Raw genomic sequence first — 22,126 nt, 5'->3', positions numbered from 1 at the left:
CACTAAATAACTAGTGTACTACAAAAAGATTAAGCATTTTCTGATCTGCTACCACTGTAGCTAAGGTTTGGTTACGTTGAGGCGACTACATCCACTGAGTTAAGATTAGATAAAGATTGGGTCATGGATAAAAAAAAAAAAAAACAACCTACCTTGACTGTTGATACTGTAGGTGGCTGGATGCTCATTCCCTGTCTGGTGTCTACATAGTCGGAATAGTAAAAGCAGATCATCTATAGCAGTGGTTCCCAACCTGGGGTCCGGGCACCCCCAGGGGGGGCGGCAAAGATCTCAGGGGGGGCGCGAGTCTTTATCTGGTTTGAGGTTGAGGTAAAAAAAGAAATATTTGCACGTTAAACAAATTATGGTAATACACTAGCATATATAATGTATACAAAAGTCTGTATGAAAACTATATATTTTGTTGTATCCTCGTTTTTCTTGCTGCCACGGCATCACTATTTTATGAATGAAACATGGCGGAGAAACGTAACAGTGCTGATAACTGCTCTGTATCAAAAAGGAAAGTAAGGCTTCATCTCGAGAGTTACCTCAACTTTGGTTTAGGGGGGGGCTCAGCTATTCTTAGACATGAGTAGGGGGGGCGCCAAGGAAAAAAGGTTGGGAACCACTGATCTATAGGGTGTGGTCTGACATAGTACTGCTGTGCAGTAACCTGTGTTTTGGAGTCCAATACACAAGTTACAAGTGCAAACTTGAAGAAAATAGACTTAAAATTCATGAGTGAAACTTGAGTAATAACTCAGTCTATGTAGACAGCTATATTGATAGTAATCATAGACAGTAAAAGAATGGACACAGCGACATCGTATACTCCTTATACTCCTTATAAAGCTACTACTTATACTACATCGTATAAGTCTCTTTTCCGGTGCTGGCTGAGCGTTACTGAGCAGCCTCAGACTCAGCTTGAAGACGTAGATGTGACGTGAGCAACGTGTCTGAAAGTTGTAAGTCTTCTGGTAGCTGTGCCAAGAGAAATCTCAATCATTCCCAATCTTGCAGAGACGGAGAGCGTAGGTATATGTAAGGAGATAACATAGGCACAGGTTAATTATTGCTAACTCAAATGCTAGTTAACATTACTAATTCAACTTAAACAGCTAATGGAAGTCCAAACTGCCTGTGAGCTTCTCCTGTACTGTACGGTAATTCCTCTACTGTGCGACAGAAAGTTGCGTCGTGATGGGGGTGGCCTCTAGCTCACCCAGTAAGAGTGTTTGCCCCATGTTGGCTGAGTCATGCAGTGGCCCGGGTTCAAATCCGACCTGCTGCCCTTTGCTGCGTGTCATCCGCCGTCTCTCTCCCCCTTTCATGTCTATCCACTGTCATTATATAATAAAGAGAAAAGCCCAAAAAAATAATCTTTGAAGAAAAAAAAAAATTGCATAGTGATGACCCAATCGGTGGTCAGGGAAGCCGTCCGACTGAAGAAGGAGTCTTTCCGGGATATGTTATCCCAGAGGACTCCGGAGGCACTAGCAGGGTACCGAAGGGCCCGAAGGGCTGCAGCCTCTGCCGTGAAAGAGGCAAAGCAGCGGGTGTGGGAGAAGTTTGGAGAAGACATGGAGAAGGACTTTCGGTCGGCACCAAAGTGCTTCTGGAAAACTGTTCGCCACCTCAGGAGGGGGAAGCAGGGAACCATCCAAGCTGTGTACAGTAAGGATGGGACACTGTTGACCTCAACTGAGGAGGTAATAGGGCGGTGGAAGGAGCACTTTGAGGAACTCCTGAATCCGACTAATACGCCCTCTATGTTAGAGGCAGAGCTGGAGGATAACGGGGGATTGTCGTCGATTTCCCAGGCGGAAGTCACTGATGTGGTCAAACAACTCCACAGTGGCAAAGCCCCGGGGATTGATGAGATCCGTCCAGAAATGCTCAAGGCTCTGGGTGTGGAGGGGCTGTCCTGGTTGACACGACTCTTCAACATTGCGTGGAAGTCTGGAACAGTGCCAAAGGAGTGGCAGACTGGGGTGGTGGTTCCCCTTTTTAAAAAGGGGGACCAGAGGGTGTGTGCCAATTACAGGGGTATCACACTTCTCAGCCTCCCTGGTAAAGTCTGATAGTCGAACCTCGGGTTGAGGAGGAACAATGCGGATTCCGTCCTGGTCGTGGAACAACGGACCAGCTCTTCACTCTCGCAAGGATCCTGGAGGGAGCCTGGGAGTATGCCCAACCGGTCTACATGTGTTTTGTGGATTTGGAGAAGGCGTATGACCGGGTCCCCCGGGAGATACTGTGGGAGGTGCTGCGGGAGTATGGGGTGAGGGGGTCTCTACTCAGGGCCATCCAATCTCTGTACGACCAAAGTGAGAGCTGTGTCCGGGTTCTCTGCAGTAAGTCGGACTCATTTCAGGTGAGGGTTGGCCTCCGCCAGGGCTGCGCTTTGTCACCAATCCTGTTTGTAATATTTATGGACAGGATATCGAGGCGTAGTCGGGGTGGGGAGGGGTTGCAGTTCGGTGGGCTGGGGATCTCATCGCTGCTCTTTGCAGATGATGTGGTCCTGATGGCATCATCGGCCTGTGACCTTCAGCACTCACTGGATCGGTTCGCAGCCGAGTGTGAAGCGGTTGGGATGAGGATCAGCACCTCTAAATCGGAGGCCATGGTTCTCAGCAGGAAACCGATCGAATGCCTTCTCCAGGTAGGGAATGAGTCCTTACCCCAAGTGAAGGAGTTCAAGTACCTTGGGGTTTTGTTCATGAGTGAGGGACAATGGAGCGGGAGATTGGTCGGAGAATCGGGCGCAGCGGTGCGGTATTACATTCAATCTATCGCACCGTTGACGAAAAAGAGAGCTGAGCCAGAAGGCAAAGCTCTCGATCTACCGGTCAGTTTTCATTCCTACTCTCACCTATGGTCATGAAGGCTGGGTCATGACCGAAAGAACGAGATCCAGGGTACAAGCGAAATGGGTTTCCTCAGGAGGGTGGCTGGCGTCTCCCTTAGAGATAGGGTGAGAAGCTCAGTCATCCGTGAGGAGCTCGGAGAGAGCCGCTGCTCCTTCGGCGTCGAAAGGAGCCAGTTGAGGTGGTTCGGGCATCTGGTAAGGATGCCCCCTGGGCGCCTCCCTAGGGAGGTGTTCCAGGCACGTCCAGCTGGGAGGAGGCCTCGGGGAAGACCCAGGACTAGGTGGAGGGATTATATCTCCAACCTGGCCTGGGAACGCCTCGGGATCCCCCAGTCGGAGCTGGTTAATGTTGCTCGGGAAAGGGAAGTTTGGGGTCCCCTGCTGGAGCTGCTCCCCCCGCGACCCGACACCGGATAAGCGGACGAAGATGGATGGATGGATGACCCAATCGTTAGCCTATTTTTACAAAACCGTCTGCTACGGAGCCATAATGTGAGATACAAGGTAATGGAGCTTTTTATACATTGTCGTGTTTCTTTAGAAATAAACAATGGACAAATAGAGTCTTTAAATGCTTCAAAGTGATGTCAACATGAATGGGAGTCAATGGAATGCTAGCGGAAGGGGATGGCTTGTTAGCATAGAATCTCCCCAGAGGAGGTACGCTTTCCGGATGCCCGCTTACCCCTTGATAGTAATAAAAGGTGTTAAACATTCAGACACTTTGTTTGGCAAACTATCCTCCATTCTCCTCGTTAAAGTCTTGTGCACCGATTCAATAGTAGCAGGATATCGCTTCAACTTTCAGTATGTGAGAAGTTGTTAAAATGTTTTGGCTAAGTCCTGGATCTTCACAATCCTACCTACAGCATCTTTTAAAGTGTATTTCTTTACTGTGCTGTTTCTAATGTTTTTAGCTGGTTTTTAGCTTCTGGTTAAGTGTGGCAGGTGTACCTTGCTTTCATTTGTGGTGTGGACTTTTTTCTGTATATGTTGCTGTTGTCAATATCTTGTGTTTGTGATGGTCTTTGATGTGATTTGATGCCTGTTTCAGATCAAATTTCCTTCGGGATAATAAAGTTAAAGTTGATCAATCAAGTGGTCAAGGTTAGTGTTCCCTAAGACCAGAAACAACAGTGAGTGTGATAAATAGTTTTAGGGATATACAGATATTTTCAACAGCGTTTATATTTAAAAGATATTTAAGCACGCTCTTGCAATATACAGTAATCATACAGTGGTATCCTGCTTTGTAGTCGTTTGATACTTGTTTTTTATGTGCATGTTATTGAGTTGAAACCACAGAGGCACAAACACCCTCCAGGATCATTATGAAGTTGGACACAAAAGCATTGCTGGGCTATTCTTACTTCCGGGCATGTAACTGGCATCCCAGCACTGGACCTGACTGTTATCAGCACTCAGCAGAGTAGAGGGAAGGGGAGGGGGGACGGGGGGACGGGGGAGACAAAAGAGAGACGAGCGCGAGGTGAGAGTGACAAATTATGATGACAGTTCCCCATTACTGGGTGCGTCTCGCATGTTTTCATGTCACAGACGGATCCGTCTGATCACGTTTAGTTCAGGTCCCATTTTTTTATGTTCTTAAAGAGAGCAAGAAAAACACACACATGCATACAATAGTTGAGAACATTTTGCTTCCCTCTCCCCGCAACCCACCCCCACCCCCACCCCCACCCCCAAGATCTCAGGATAAGTTAAAGCGATACAGCATCATACATTACTTGCATCAAGCATAGACCGAAAACAAACAACATCCTCATTTCACTACGTAGCTCCTTTACCTTATCATACGCACCAGCCCACTGTGGAATAGTTCTCTCCTCAGGCCATGCATTCTAGCCACTGAAAGCTCTATGGGGATTATATCAAGAGAAGTGTTTAGCCATTGTATATGTGTAAAGCACTATTTATGCTTCTGCGTTAAAATTTATGCCGTAGCTATGTACGTGGAGACACGGACCTACGCCGTAGCCTGACGTGCACCTCTCAAAAATTGTAAGGCGGTGAGCCTTTCACGGAAGGCTTGTATCAACAGTGTGGTTGTCATTACTTAGAATTCCTCATGGGGGCGACAGAAACTACGCACTGTAGCTTTAAGGCGAGATGTTAGTCATTGGACAACTTTCATCCAGGGGCAGAGCCAGACGTTGTAGACATTCAAGGCTGAGCCCAGCCTCATTTTTTTATTTTATATTTGATAAAAGAATGCCTAAAAATCTATACATCATTTAAGAAAAACATGTTAGTTGCCAAGGAAAACCATCATCCTGTAGAGCCGGCAGCCGATGTCGTGTCTAATTGTTCTCCCACTGTCTTCATCCTGAAATCAGAACACAACAAATGTTGAGGAGTTTCACCTAAAAAGAGGGCGAAATTGTCTGATGTCTATTTTCAACATAGGTAGGGTCGGAATTTGTTCACACAATCAATTGTAATAAAACTTTTGCTCTGTTCATTTGCCGTTGCGGTCAGAGAGATTGAGGGGAAAATGATAAAAATTGAAGGGATTTGGGGCTTTTGAGAAAACATTCGGGGCCAGAGCCCCAGAAACCACCCCTCTGCTTTGACCAGAATTGAAATATCTCTGCAGATATTGGTTGAATTGCCGTTAAAGTTGGTTGACATTCATCTCTCCTAATGACTTTAATGGTGATCCTCTGACTTTTCCTCTAGCGCCACCAGCAGGTTTCCTTTTTATTTTAGTTTAGACTGAAATTTCTCAACAATTGTAATGAAATCTTGTTAAGACAGTCATGTCCTGCCCCCCTCAGGATGAATTTAAAAACAGACTTTAGTGATCCTCTGACTTTTCATCTGGCAAATTTTGATTTGTCCAATACTTTGGTCTATGACTGCCAACTACTGTGCCGGGTTTTTAAGTTACATGGCTAATATACCTCTTACTCTGGATTTCCACTGGATGCAGAACGGCTGTGTGTCTGCTGCGTGCTCCGCCGTCCTTCAATACCCACCAGGTCCGGATTTGTTGCGGCACGGCTGCACCCATGACTGACAGCTGTAGTCACAAGGACCCACATTCTACGCGAATTCACGTAGAATAGAACCACAAAACCACCAACAGTTAGTTTCCATCCAGAGGACTAGAGGGGAAACAGCTCTGTGCTGCACGGTGGATTTTATTTAGAAAATTAACCAGATGTTTTATTTAGTTTCTGTGCTCGACTTCCTTCCTGCACTATCTGCCGTGTGCTGAAATGCTGCGGAGCTCTCCAGCGTCCGTCAAAAATAGAAGCTCTGCGTATCTGCTGCGGAGGGCTGCAGATCGGCGGAGCTGGGACGGAGTCGGAACGCAGCAGTAATGCAGTCAGTGGAAATACACACACTGACTTTAATGGAAACCTGATGACTCCGCCGCCGTTTCGGAACCGTTACGCAGTTGGTGGAAATTGGGGGTTACCGTGTCTGTCCCAAAATTCTGTCTTCATTAAGCAGAAAAACTGTAAAACCTGTTTTTCTGCCACCATAACAGCTCTGCAAGAGAAACATACATGCACACATTTGCGCCTGAAATGCCATGCAAGACACAAGTCACATTAGCGGCCACCGTCACTTTGATTTTTATAAATAGCATGCATGGCTCGGCCTTAAAAAGCTCAGCTGCTTTGACTTTCATTGCTGCTTGACTGCGGACCATTCTTTCTAATTAGAAGGGCCTGTTCTGACTTCTGTCTTCTTTCTTTTTGCGCTGCATACAGAGGAAGAGCTCTCATTTGAAAACCTTTTCAATAGGTCTTTCACATTGGAGCCTTTAGAGTAACTTCAGTTACTTTCAGTTTTGATGGTGGTGAGTATTTCAGCGTTCTTTCAGGAAATTGAGTTTGGTAAAACAGATAAAATAGCAAGATATGGAAACTGGAGTATCAGACACAAAACAATTGATTACTAATACAATCGAAATTATATGATATTTTGATATAATGATTTTCATTTCAGCACAACCTGCCATGCTTCAGTTATGGTTCGAGATTAAATGGGATGAAGAGGAAACACACTACATGCTAACTGTTCTTAGGACTTTGGTCAAATCTAGTAGCCAAACATATATCTTTTTGTGTGTGTGTGTGCGTGTGCGTCAGGCTACTTGATAATCTGCTATTAGTGATCGTTGAAGGGGATAGTGGACATAACTGCAGTTACATACATTACATAATTCCAATTCCGTTCGTGACAGGAGGTCACACAAACACACACACATACACACACACACACACACACACACACACACACACACACACACACACACACACACACACACACACACACACACACACAGAGAGTCCGGGCTTTAGCAGCTGCTCCTCATTGTTTGCCATGAAATCCTGCATTTAGACACACTTCTCCAAACAATAGAGTGAAATATGTGCTACTGATTTAATGAGCGAGGAATGTGAAATGAAAATGATCCCTGAGCCATGCCAGCAATTGTTTCAAAGATTTATGTTCATCTGCCTCTCTTTGAATTTTTCTTCAAAATTATTAATTGCAGCACAATGAATTAAAAGCGCAGCATGTAAGAGACTGTCATTTGGGGAAATGATTTTCTATTAACCCAACACTATATAACTTTTGAAGAAAGAAAAAAGATTTTTAAAGCAATAAACTGCACAACTGTTCAAATGATTCCGAGGTTTTGCCGCCACATCCTAACTTGGTTTGATAGGACGAGTAGCTTGGCTAATGCTAGCTAATGCTAGCAGAGGTTAGATAGACTGTAACTGACATGACTGAGGCAGTTCGCTCCTCTACGCTACACTATGTTTTAGCATGTAACAGAATAAAAGTTCCAATGGTTTTATCAAAAAAAGTAAAAGAAGAAGCAAACACACCACATCACAGGACATATTTGTTGGCTAAAGATTTTTGGAACTTTGGATTGAACGCTAAGCCAATTATTAATTAGAAATCACTACACTCAGGCCTGAAATACACACACGCATGCTCAAAAGATGTCAGAGTGAGTGGGTTGCTAGTGCTGGACCAGCACCCTGAGCGGTTTGGGGGGGGGGTACGGTCCCCTCAAGAGCACCTGGCAGTGCACAGGAGGTGAACTGGCATCTCTCCAGCTGTGCTACACTCTGTACTTTGGTCCGCACTGGGACTTGAACCGGCGACCCTCCAAATATACCGCAATTTCCCTTCAACATCTGGGCAGTATGTGCTTTGGCAGCTGCAAATCTAGTTTTTGCTGACCTGCAGTACCCTGCTGTGGTGATGTAGAATGGTACTACCATGTGTGTCTGTGTACTCTGTGACATCGCTGTATGCTAGGTGTCTTACAGGTGCAACAGAGCTCACTTCTGACTGCAGCCAGCATCACTATGGGTGTGTTGAACGAGTTAAAACAGTCTCAGAGAGGGCAGTAAACACTGCTTCTCAGCTTAGTGTTCACTTACTCTTTAGAGAATCATGGGAAATTCAGGGGGCCATTATTACTGTGTCTGTATTTGGTGTCTTGCATTTTCTTTTACTGATAAACACCTTCTGACTTCTGATCCAAAAAGGCACTATGTGAATAAATGTTGCTAAAGTTACACTGTTTGTCTTCCACAACATGAAGGATTGTCTTAATCATTTCATCTCATATCATTAATATTGGTGTGTTATAAATAGGTGTGTCCTTGCTGATGCTCCTTTAGTTGAGGTCTGACATCACACACCCCTGGGCTCATGTGTGACATCATCAGCATGCTGCAATCTGCATGACTTTCACCTGCAGCGGCTGAGCATACAATCTGTGCAGACACACAACTCTGTGTGTGGGGGGGGGGGGGGGGGGCTGCTCTGCTCTAGTTCATTCAGCTGTATCAGAGCTTTAAATAGAATGATGAAAGCCTTATTTATGTGGTGTGTGTGTGTGTGTGTGTGTGTGTGTGTGTGTGTTTTTTTAGCTCTTGAACTGATAATAGGTTTCCTCCAGAGTGCATTTCCCCAAGGGTCCTCCAAAGAGAACACGTTACGTGTGCGCATATACGGTAAAAAAATAAAAGTGGCCTGTTCTCCCTTGTCTCGTATGCAGGGACGTCACTAGGATTGAAAGACAGGGGGGGCTTAGCCCCCAGGGTATTTGTAACTTGCGTTACTGTATTAGAGCTACACTTATGTCAACCACCAGTCAAGAAACCAATATGTTAACAAGTCAAAAGTGACAGACATATCCTCTTCTTCCATTTCTACTCTGTTCCTTCTGTCTTATCCTTTAAGATAAAAACAAAACCCTGATGCTAATTTCATGACTTCGAAATGCAAATTGGTCACATGAAACAACATCCAAAATGTCCCAAAACAGAGAAACAGAGGCCAGACAGCTAATAAGCTGGTACGTTAAACAAATATGACAAATAGCAGTACAAGAAAAAGAAAAAAATAGGCATCACTGCATACTTTATCATGTAAGATATTAATACGAATCCTATTTAAAGTGGCTACTGTCTAAATACAATAACCTGATGGTGGAAGGAATAAAAGATTTAGAGTAATCACTACACACAGGCCTGAAATACACACAGACATGCTCAGGACCTATTCATGCACAAATGGAGAGATGTCAGAGTGAGTGGGCTGCCAGTGCTGGACCAGCGCCCTGAGCGGTTGGGGGGGGGGTACGGTGCCTTGCTCAAGAGCACGTGGCAGTGCCCAGGAGGTGAACTGGCATCTGTATGTAGGATTGCTTTCATTTTATTTTCACATACCCAGGGCTCGGTTTACACCTATCACCATTTCTAGCCACTGTGGGACCATAGGCAGGCTGGGGGAACGCATATTAATGTTAAAAACCTCATAAAGTGACATTTTCGTGCCATGGGACCTTTAAGGCCTGTTTACGGTGTGTTTTAGCCGGGTTTTTGCCTGGAAGGCTCTATAGAAATCTGGCACCCTATTGGACGAAGTTAAACTGAGAGAGCGTGCTGTTCACAGACACCAGAATGAACGAGTTCACAGTACGTTCAGTTCACATTCGCCCAAAATATGAACAAGTTCATGAACTATCATTCAGTGAACGCATTCAGGCACAACACTGCTCGCAACGCTCTGAAAGCTGCCAGTTCACACCAGTGCAACGAGACTCTTTGTACTTCTGTCTAACTTCCGATTCTTCAGCTATATTTTTGTAGCTATATATATATCATTTTGAGGTAGCTTCAGCCCCCCTAAAATAGGCCTAACAACATCCCTGATCGTATGTTCTTAGTCGAAATGTTACTCTCCACATGTAAATGAGGCAGTTGTTCCTGAAGCTTACACACACCTGCGCTCATCCTCACTTTAGCACAAAGAATGTGCACACTCACTGAAATAGATTGCTGAACTGAACTTTGCCATAGTAGTTCATTATTAAAAAAGTCATTTGATTCTGAAGTGGCCTCTTTATTTGGTTTTCATTTTGGATTTTAACCATTTATTGCTGTGGTGTTTTATACTGCACTCCCCGCAGATTACACTGCTCCATGTATGGTCGAACATGGGAACAAAGCAGGACGTCTAACAAGCAACAGTAACTTCTAATGTAACCAACAGGTTTAACAACTAATGTGACTGTATCTGTAGTGACTAATTGGCCGTTATGAGAACTGACTGAAGGACTGTGCAGATGGATAAACTCTTGTTAGTCAAGAACTATAAAAACTTCCATCCACCTGTTTTGGATGTGCATTTTCCATTAGCACATAAAAAACATGAGTGGAAAAGTGTCCAAATATTGCAATGATTTGCATTTTCTTTTAAATGTGCGCAACATTTGGATGGAAACTCGACTACTGCTCCTTGGATCTGTTCAGCCCCAGCGGTTATCATTGTTCATGCTTACTTTCTATTTTCTCTATAGCAATTCAAACAAACGAGAATATGTTAGAAAGAAGAATAATTAAAAGCTTTTATGAACTTGCTAGAGGTTGAATGTATCAACATATTACTGCTGTACTACCTAAATGTATCTAGAGTGAACATAATAGAGATTTGCAAAATTGCCATTCAGCATGCAATTGTTGTGGATTATTGTTTTAATTAGGGTTATGTTTATCATAGCAGATGGTGGTGTGTACGTCTCGTTTGTTCTGTGCATGTGTGTCCTGTTGGCCTGTACACTAAAGTAATCATGTGTAATTAGGAAATTAGACCAATAACACATGCTCTTTATTCACTTTAGTCTCCAGTTCCATTTGATCCATTCCTGTTTGTTATTATTGCTGGGGTTCAAAATTATCATTACATGATGCAGATCAGTGGAACGGTGACATCACGTCCTTTTTTGGGGCTGCCGAGTGCTAGGTAATTTCATTGGATGGAGGGTCCATCAGACAATACCTTATATGGCCAAACGTGCAGTTTACTTGTGTGATAGTGTTGTGATATAAGGGTTATCTCGGCTATAGTCTATATCCACGATGTTCCACTTCCGGGATTGCTCCGTTGCCGCCGGATGTCCTTCTTTTTGGCCGGATGTCCGTCCCCTTCCTCTTCCTTTGTGTTGGCGTTCTAACCTCCGGTGGATTTGTGAGGACTATAGTTAACTGCTCCTCAGATCTCTGCAGGGTAAATCCAGACCACTAGCTAGACTATTTGTCCAATCTGAGTTTTCTGTTGCACGACTAAAACTACTTTTAAACGTACACGTGTTCCACCAAAACAAGTTCCTGCCCGAGAATGCTGTGTGGACTAGCCAGACCCTCCTCCGCAGCGCTGTGGAGGAAAGTCTGGCAAAGCGAGACTATCTCGGCTGGGACTGAGACAAATCTATAACAGAAAGCCTGTGTTCAAAACTGAGGGTGAGGAGTTTGAAAGACATTAGTGTTTATCAGGCAGTGTCTAATGGAAAAATACAATCGACTGCTTTATGGGACATGTAGGATTCAGTGTTTTTGAAACTTGACCCATACTTGGGACTAGAAATCAAGATATGTCAGCCTCTAATGACTCAGTGTTGACCCTAATTTTTTATTCTATCTCTTATTCCCCCAACTCAAACGTTTAAGTGCAATATCGTTAGAGATCGCTCTGAGATCAAAACAATAGCAACCTCCTTTAGTTCACAGCTTCTTATTAATATTTCCTGAAAGATGCCAAATATCAATGCTAGATGGAAGAGAAGCTTGGACAGCTATTGTGAACAAAAAGTGAAAGCTGCATGTCTTAAACAGATTGTGACAAGATCTATTGGCACCAGCCAGCGCAGCGTGAAACCTCCAGCGTCTCCGCATTAGCACCAGGTTTTCTTCCCATGACTAAGCCAATTGGCAGCAACAGTCCAAGCAGGAGCCTAGAAAGTAAATTGATCCTGAGCCCACTCACCATCATAGCACCATGAAACCCTAAGTGCTTGTAATGTATTTAGTTGATGTGCATCTAATGCACATGCATCAGTGCACCAATATAAAAATGGAAAAAAATCCTACTTGCATTTACAATGTACTGGTGTAAATGCAACACCCTTTAGCAGTTCTTGTTTGTTTTGAATTAATACAATGTAATCACTCAAAGTTTTGTTTTTCCTCTGCAATGAAGTTAGGAAAGTTTCTGAACCCTCCCAGAGATTGTATGTGTGACAGGATGCAGCGCAGGCCAGATAAGACTTAGTTGTGTGTGACTGTGTGGTGTGAGGGCGTACGTAGGAGCTGGTGAGCGTGGGGAGTAGTGATGGGGTTTAAATCCAGCAGATTAAGGCTGTTGTGTAATGGTATGTGGGCCTGTGCTTTGTGAGATTGACATGCGCTCTCTGTGGGAATTAAATATATTCTTCCTATGGAGGAAATGGAGGCACTTCACTGCTCCACTAGACTCAAATTGCCCGACCTTCCTCCACAGTGCTGTGGACGAGGGTCTGGTGAGTTCAAGGTGCAGTAGGTAAGCCTTATAAAACTAACTTTCTGTCATATTTGCTGAAACTTACCCTATCTTCCAGTAGAACTACATGAAGCAAGTAATAAAAAATAAAAAATCCAGCTTCTCTGGCTCCACCTACAGCCTGTAGTGTGATTTGCAAAAATCCACAGCTCCCTGTTCAGATGCACCAATCAGGGCCAGGGGGGGGTGTCTAACTGCGTGTCAATCACTGCTCATGCACACGCATTCATTCTCCCTTGTGGGGGGAGGGGCTTAGGAGACAGTTTTGGGCTTTAGCTGAAAGGGGGGAGGGACTGAGAAGTTGTCGATGTTGAATTTTTTGGCTAAGTCCTGGATCTTCACAATCCTACCTATGGAACCTTTCACACAGCAATCCGGAATGAAAGAAAAATGTGCTCTGGTTTATTGGCATTTCTTTAAACCATTCACAATCGTCTTGTGCCTCTGCAAAATAGTCTTGGGAAGGAACTTGTTTTGGTGGATCGTGTGTACGTTCAAAAGTAGTTTTAGTCGTGCAACAGAGAACTCAGATTGGACAGATAGTCTAGCTAGCTGTCTGGATTTACCCTGCAGAGATCTGAGGAGCAGTTAACCATAGTCCTCACAAATCCAACAGAGTTTGAATGAATGAATGAATGAAGAAATTTATTTCAGATATATCAAATATAAACCAAACAAAAAATAAAAAAAATTTACAAATAAGTTAAATAAGCAAAACATTCAATAAACAATAAGTAACGGCAAGACAAAGAAAGTGGAAGGTAACAGACATCCGGCCGAAAAAGAGGGCCATCTGGCGACAATATAGACTACTGCTCCACTGACAGCCAGGTGCCTGTTTGAAAGGAAAACTTTATTCATAGCCTAACCACATTTCCATTACATTTTTAATTAAGACAAATTGCACTTAAAATAAGCGTATTAAAGCTTTAGTGTGTAACTTTTTGATATTAATGAACGTCCGTTGTTCAAGCCTTTGCCAAATGAGTTGCTACAAAGCTAATTAAGACTATCAGCGCCACACAACTCTCTCTGGATTTCTCAGTATGACTATGTTCAGAAGATTGTGGCGTCCGGCGACTTTTGTGTGTAGAAACTCAATGATAATGACCTCTTCTGAAGAGTCCATCGTGTTTTTTTTTAATCCTCCATGTTCTCCTTCGCTACTAGCAACTATGTGGAGGAGGGGTGGGGGTGGTGCGCGATCACAGAAGTCTTGTATCATGTGGACGCACTTTTTGTTGTCATTACTTAGAATTCCTCATGGGGGCGACAGAAACTACGCACTATAGCTTTAAATAAATGAGATACAACATGTAAATTACTGAGCTTTAGCATTGTTGGCAGACCTTACTTTACTACAGCGACAGGCTAGCTCTTTCCCCTTCCTGACTCCAGCTAGCTCAACTAGCCTGGCTCTCTACCCTAAAAAGCACTAGGGCTGCTCCCTCTTAGTGGATTAGTCGACTAATCGGTCATTTTGGTCTTAGTCAACTTAGATTTCTTTAGTCGATTAGTCATGTTTTATGCTTTTTTCATGCTGAATGACCTATTTCCAAGAAACGTACGAGCACATCTCTGGTAAACACAAGAATTAAAGTGGTGCTTTTAACATGACTCTTTGCGGAGAAACTCAGATTTACAGATCTGTTGATTAAATCAACTAATCGATTAGTCGGTACAGTTGAATGAATGTTAATCGACTAAGAATTTCTTCAATCGAGCACAGCCCTAAAAAGCACATACCAACACTACTCAAGCTCATTCAATAACATGTTAAATCTTGTTTAATCATTTAATCCGTACACTATGAGAATGTAAAAACAACAGTTTGTAGTTTTTTTTTGGGGGTTACTATTTCTAGGCAAACAACAGTTGATCCATCCAGCCAGTACTTCTGTGTAGCATCTCTGGTTATAACATTTGCTTCTTTATTCCAGCTCAGATACATTCAGAGACATGAGAGTGATAGTGATCTTCTCATCTCACTCCATCTTGTGACAGAATGTCAAATATGACAGGTCCTGCATTCACTGCGCAGAATGTGTACTTACTGCTGTTTAGAGGAGAAAGATTGAGTTTCTCTTTTAACACATTATGGGTCACTTCCCATGAGTGAAGAAGTGATACGCATGTCTGTGGTTGGAGGTGGGACACTTCTCTGAATCACTCCTACTTTGGGATTTTGACAACTTGACATTTTTAACTTTGATGAAACTTGTCATTTGCGTGCAGCGATGTGTGTGGTCCTGCTGTGGCTGCGATGATGTGAAGTGATAGTTCTGTAAAAAAAAAAAAAAAAAAAAGCCTCGCTCTGAAGCCACAGAGCTCTAATTCAATCTGCAATTTACATGTGTGATCAAGTCAGGACGTTCCAGTTAAAAGTAAAGTTACATGACCGGGCCACTGATGCTGGAGAAGTCATGTACAATCACACACACACACACACACACACACACACACACATGTTGGGGAAGTATGTGTGTGTATCTGTGTGTGTGTTACACATGTAGGGGAGCTGTGGGTGTGTGTGTGTTTCATGTGGTGTATACATGAAATCTACAGTATCTTTGCACTGTATCTTTGTCTGTTCATCTGCCACTTGTACACAAAGTCTAGCTTGTGTGTGTAGCCCAATTCATCCCTCTCTGTGACCAAAACCAGTCTTTACCTTCCATCGCCCTCTACTGGTCACTTTGCACCACTGCTTCTATCTATAGCTTCAGTGGTGAGGATTAGATGGATTAGATATTTAGCGAAATCTCCCCATGCTGCTGTAAATAGACAGATGGGTGTTTCCCCCACCCGACCCCAACACACGCACACACACACACACACACACACACACACACACACACACACACACACACACACACACACACACACACACACACACACACACCAGCTTCTCTGTTGCTATGCCAGGCCACAACATAACAGAGCACTACAGAAAAGAGAGAGCTGTTTATTTAAGAGTTTAATTCCAAAATAAGATTGCAAGATCATTTTCATCCTATTTCTTTTTTAATTTTATTTAAGTTATTTTAGGTAGGTAAGAGTGGCAACATGTATTGTATAATTATTCTTTTGATTCTCTTCAGTCTCATAATTATGGACCATAGTTTTTAGATTAGTTGAATTTACTGTTTTTATGGAGGTAGTTCTAACAGATGTGACTCTGATCTTGAATCCTATGTTAATGAACTTGAAATGGCGTTACTGTAACTTATTTCTGACCAGCTGTAAATGTGAAGTAGTAGAGGAGGAGGAGGAGTTAGGAATGTTTCAGTTAGGAAGAAGAGTATGAGGAGTTGACAATTTAAGGTGACTTAGCATGTGACATGGCAGCTGCACAGTTATGTCTTCAAACTTCTAGACTCCAAAAGACCTTTATCATTTTCTTGTTCTGTGTTGGACTGGGAGTTGACCATTTCACCTCTGATGCATCTGATGATTGTGTGTTTGGCTAGTGCTACCCTACGTTGTTGTACGATTCTAACATTTTGTCTGTTTAAATAAAGTCTGTAACTGTAAGATGGGGAGTGAGGACAGAGGGTTAACTGAGGGAGGGGGGAGGGGTATGGTGGAGGTCACAGGAGAGCGACTGGGGAGGATGAGGGGAGGATGTGGATGTTGGGTCTCCACAGGCCCCCTGCAGTGGGGATGAAACTCTTTTTCAGAACAAGGTCAGATTAGCGCGCGCACACACACACACACACACACACACACACACACATAGACAATCAACACTTTCCATAACAATGTCTAGATTAAATCCTTACCAGCCTTGTTTTTATTGGAGCACAGTCAGGATAAAGGCCCTCAGGGCTGAACGCTGATTTGTGGTTTAAAACATTTTTTGGAAACCCTTTGTTTGGTGATGTTTTGGCAGCAACAACTGCTGCTAATCTCCTCTGATCAGAGATTGGATACAGTATTTATTAATCCCCAATCCTTTCGTCTGGGGTAATGTTTGACTTGAAAACTGGACCAACTGAGAAGGAATTCCTGAACATATAGCATTATAGGTTTTTCTGTTGCAGACTTTTTGAATAGTCTACAAAACAAAAATAGGCTTTAATATTGGTCATTTGTAAATATAAGTTCATTATTTTTTTAAATAAACGTTGTTTTTTTTTAAATATAGATAGTTATACTAGGTATTAAAAATAAAATCACCTTAAAATAGTGGTTTCATTTGAGTGGCCTTGCCCCTGAAATGGTGAGATTCCAGGCCTGATTGGGTACTTCCTGTAGCCAAAATCACATTGTGAGTTGACGGCTTGGTGGTCATTTCCTGATGCTCTTAAAAACACGATAAAGAATTTAATCAGATTTTAATGCAGAGCAAACACAGACTGTAAAAGCATCCAACATCTCTATCTGACGTCATGGTGTCAGATGATGTAAATTGGACCCGTGCTTACATAACGGAATTTAACCGTCCTCCACCATGATGTATGAGTGCATGCCAACGTGATGTAAGATGTAATTTTGAAAATAAAAATAAAAAAACTAATCTGCAACGACTTCAGGAATGGTGACACAAATTTTCTCAATGACAATTCATTAATTTATTCTGTACACCATCAGCTTCTTATCTCTTATCAAGTACACATTGGATGGTTTGTCCACATCAGTTTACAGATGTGTGTGTGTGTGTGTGTGTGTGCGCGCGCATGTACGTGTGTGTGTAAGAGCAGTGCTAGGCCAGTAGAGGGTGTACTGTGAGAGAATGTACATCTACAGTCTCAGCTTCTCTCTTCTCTTTCTCCCCTATTATTCTATGTCCTGCTATTACATAATAACTGTGTGTGTGTGTGTGTGTGTGTGTGTGTGTGTGTGAGAATATATGTAGATGTTTGCGCATGCTCTTTCCTCTGTCCTTAGGGCACTGTCAGCCAGCATCAGCATTGGGCCTCTGTCTCTCGCTCCACTGACCATGAGCGCACACACACACACACTCTTTCAGGCATGACACTTCTACCATTAAATTTCCAACACAGTCAGATAGGAAGACAAACTGACTAAAAGGAATGAAACACATCCAAGTAAAAAAAAGTTACATACAACAACCAATCATGGTGGATATATGAACTAACTCAGGAAGGGAAACCTAATCCCAGTGTTTAAGTCCTGTGCTTTGTCCATCCACAGTCCACCCTGACTGCAGTAGATAGATGGAGCACTTCCCTTTATAAAAAAAAAAACAATTATTAATAACAGCAGCAACAATAATAATAATAATCTAGGCAGCAGTATATTTTCTTACAAAATAAGTATGTACAATTAAATTCATGTACATTCATGTCATGCTTAATGTCTGTTCCCCGTAGCTGAAAACCTAAGGTGACGGAGCCTTTGAAACAGTGGCTCCTAGACCGTGGAACGCTCCGCTCTGCCTCATGATTTAAAAGCGGTGTCCTCTGTTGACATTTTGAAAAAGCAGCTAAAGACACGGAGCAGGAGAGTGCAAGGGCTTTAATTTCCGTTTGGAGGAGATCCTTATGACAGGAAACTGATATGAGAAGGCATGTTCTAAACATAGACAGTCTATGGTTCTAACAGTAAATACTGTCCATTGATTTACATTAATGGCATGCTGACAGAGCAACTCTGCGTCTGTGTGTTTGTGTATGTGCGTGCGCGTGTTTGCGTTTGTGAAAAAAAAAGTGTCAGGCTCTGCTATTGATAACTGGTTTCAAATTATTATTATAATATATTATTCATATTTCATTCATATTAAGTGGTTTATTGCATTCACATTTCATGTTTAATGTGTTCAAGGTGTCTGGCATTTCTGTTCAGTGTTAAAAAACATGATTTTGACTTTTGTTGTTGTTTTTTTAGATATGGAAAAGTCAGTGTAGAAGAGTTATGCTGGGGTTCTTTCAAACCAAAGGTGCTTTTTAACGCTTTTATTTTGAAGTCCAATTTTCCAGATTTCCGGTACTGTTGTATGGAGCACGACGCTGCTCGTAGCGGGACTGTTTACGTTGTGGAGAGAGGGCGAGGAGCACCGTCACCGTTCAGTCTGTAACGTACAGAAGACGCTGCCAACGACGGGACCTGAGAGAAAGAACACGGCTGTCCACAATGTCGACAGCAGTGTAGTTGGAAACCATTTCTCTGTTCGGTTTACACATACCAGACACTGAAAACCCAATGAATGGAGTTACTTTTTGCCTTGTTGGAATTCCACCTCACTCAGACACTGAAGTAAGTCAAAGCCGAACATACTGAATATACCGCTCTGTGTTCACTCCTCTCTCAGTCATGACCATGACCGAAAGTAATTTCCCGTTTTATATCATGACATTTTTTTTTTTTGTTATTCTGCTGCAGTTCTTTGTTTCCTCTTGTAAATTAAATTGTTCCCCTCGGGTGCCTGTATAAGCTAAACGTATCTTCGAGGTACTTATCGTCACTAGCTGTAACTACGTGTTTTAGCTGTTAATACGCGAGTCAGTGCTACGTAGTAAAGCGTTTGGCAATCTTTTACACGGCTGTTGGACATTTCTCACATTTGCATCCTAGTCAGGATAAAGTGTCAGTTAAAGTAAGGTGTTCACACTACACCCCAGTATTCATATAACTAACCTAGCTTCAGCATGCATCTCTTACACACCCTGTAAGGCTTGGGACTGTGTTTTTGAAGATGTTCTCGTACACTTGTCCATGTCTTGTTTAACTTGTCGAATTCCCCAGCTTGAAACAAAAGTGCAAGCTGCACGCTACTCAACCTCATAACGTTAAACCACGAATAAGTGATGACTTCAAGTTAGAGCTGGGCAATATGGAGAAAATAAAGACTCACAATATCTTTGACCAAATACATCGATATCGATATTGCATCAATATTGTTGAGTTGACTATTGGCCCTTCACAAAATATTTACACAATGACATTTTGTCATCAGTAATGTGGATATAATGACTAAGTGGTTAAAGGCAAATAATAAAACAGTCTGGTAAGTTCAGAAAATTATCACTTTACTGTAATGTAGCCTTTAAAATTTAAGATATCTAGCCTCATATATAGATAGTGATATAATATCGACATATTGCCCAGCCCTACTTAAAGTGCAGTGCTTTGTTTGAAAGTAGAGGGAGGCAAATGCTACGTTATAAACTGCAGCACAAATCTATCTACAATATTTAGACATGATTCAAATTCAGAGTCATGTCTTTCACACAACTTTTTTATTTTTTTAAACTAGCGGATCATATGCATTCTGCAAATAACTGAATAATTCCTTCATGGTGTCAGAGAATGCAGTACATATTTGTGTTGTGACAGTTTTACATTCCCCCATTTGCAGAGATGAGGTACGGGTGGGTGGGCAGAGAGACAATAAGAAATTGGTCTGGAATGCATGTATTTCCATATGCCAGCCCACATATGCAGTGACAGAAGGCACATTGTAGCCATTAGTCCTCTCTCAGTAGAGGAAAATGCATTCAAATTTGACACAATACTTAAGAAATATCTCTCTAACAATCACAACAAGCATGTAAATTGAATTTAGCAGTGCGTATTCAGAAGGGTTGTTACTGATCATGATTCTGACATTTTCTCTCTCATCACTTTGATCACTCCCATCACACAGCACATTGTTCTTTGAGTTATTCTCTCCGCTCACTCACTGGTTTCCATATTGCTCGCAGCTGATTACTGTGGGATTGTGTCATGGCTCAGCTAGCATCAGGGCCATGGGTCATACATCAGTGATAACCGTCATTAGTAGTGAATTTACAAATTAAATCTGTGTCATTTTCATATAGGATTAATTATGTAAATGTAAAAGTGGGTCAGTTTAAAGCAGATTTCAGTGTTTTCCCCCCCAGAAAAGTTGTTTAGCCCGGTGGCAAGTGTCTTTTTGTGACGAGGGCCAGCTGGGGCCAGTCCCAGCCTGATGGCAGCATTCAAGTAGAGCCCAGTAGTTTCAGTGACAACAGAATCATGGACGAATTGCGACATTCAGAATTTAAAAAAGCTATAAGACAGATTCCACAGGGCCCTACGTTTACTGGACATTTGAAAATATGACTAAGTCTGAGTTTTCCGACCGAGCCACCCCACTGTAACTGTAGTTTAATAAACATCTTAAAAATGCATTAAAAAAAAATTCCCAGTGGCTTAGTTCTGGTGTGGGGCAACGTAGGCCCGGTGGGCCACCAGGCTTCTAATACACTGGGGGAAACCCTGGATTTATAACATGTTAGGTAGCAGTTTTACTGACATATAAAGTAGCCTCCCTCGTTAGTTACTTTCATCCATCCATCCATTTTCTGCCGCTTCTCCGGGGCCAAGTCACGGTGGCAGCAGGGTAAGCAATGTAGTCCAACGTTTTCCAGCTCCCCCTGGGGTTCCCGAGGTGTTCCCAAGCCAGAAGAGTAGGGTTGGGTACCGTTTGGATTTTTACGATTCTGATGCCGAACCGGTACTTTTAAAATGATTCCGATTCTTAACCAATTCTTGAAAAATGACATCAAAGAAAGTCTCTTTTATATATATTTTTTTTTTTAAATTGAAAATTATTTAAATTTAACAATATATTAACGTTTTAAAGTACTTAGGTTTATTTATTATATATTTAACACACAATTACAATAATTTAACAAATAACCGTTTCACTATTAACAAGTAACACCAAAATAAATGTTGAGTTGGTATGCCAACAGCTTCAAACTTTAGCAGTTCTTTAGCAGAAAAATGACCATATTTGCCTTCTCTGGCAAGATTGGACCCCTCTCCTGACTTATGGCATGTCCTGCACAGGAGAAAACTCTCTCAGATGGTGTCCAAGAGGCCTGTACACACACACAGGTAGGAGTTTAAAAGGGCAGACAATTTGGGGAGGCTGTCCTGCCTCCCCCACCACCAGGCTACAGGGTCTTGTCCTGAACGATAGACTAGCAGAGCAAGTGTAATATGTTTACTAGCGATCCCGTGCAGTGAATGGTTAATATGCTTTTACGTCCGTTTTTTGGTGAGCCCAGAGGGAAAATATGGCATTTTAAAAGTAGCCTACATTTACGGGAGCTAGCTAATGGTAGACTACAGAGAAAGTGGGACATTTTTCCGTACGTTTCAGACAAAAAGCCGTCTATCAGTAGTTTTCAACCAAGGTGTGCTTTAGCCTTCTCTTCATCCAAAGCGAGTACTCGACTTTGTGCTGACCCATATGGCGCTGAACGCTGACATTTTTACTCCCGCGGATATTCCATATCATAACAACCAGACTTAACAAAGGCGCCTCAGCTTAAAAAACGCTGCGCCTCCAAAGCGCTCTACCACTCCCAGCTGGGGGTTTTCAGAAGGGTGCCTGGCATTTTCAGCTGGGAAAAAAAAAAAATCCTTCGG

General features: G+C 42.6%; 1 protein-coding gene across 4 annotated transcripts in view; it reads left to right on the top strand.

Annotated features, from left to right (window-relative positions):
- LOC114548013 (rho GTPase-activating protein 23) overlaps positions 1-22,126 on the top strand; it is a 99,006-nt gene that overhangs the window by 6,000 nt on the left and 70,880 nt on the right. For 3 of the 4 annotated variants that reach the window (XM_028567643.1, XM_028567645.1, XM_028567642.1), the window contains exon 1: positions 18,756-18,979. The exons of the other annotated variant lie outside the window; for it this stretch is intronic. In XM_028567643.1, coding sequence (XP_028423444.1) covers positions 18,926-18,979 — 54 coding nt within the window. In that variant the 5' untranslated portion in view covers positions 18,756-18,925. Of the gene's footprint in view, positions 1-18,755; positions 18,980-22,126 lie in introns of those variants that run through there. 4 annotated transcript variants of the gene reach the window in all.

Source organism: Perca flavescens, chromosome 21 (genome assembly GCF_004354835.1).
Source record: "Perca flavescens isolate YP-PL-M2 chromosome 21, PFLA_1.0, whole genome shotgun sequence".
Lineage (NCBI taxonomy): Eukaryota > Metazoa > Chordata > Actinopteri > Perciformes > Percidae > Perca > Perca flavescens.
Note: the sequence above shows the minus strand (reverse complement) of the source record. Positions and strands in the feature narration are given on the sequence as shown.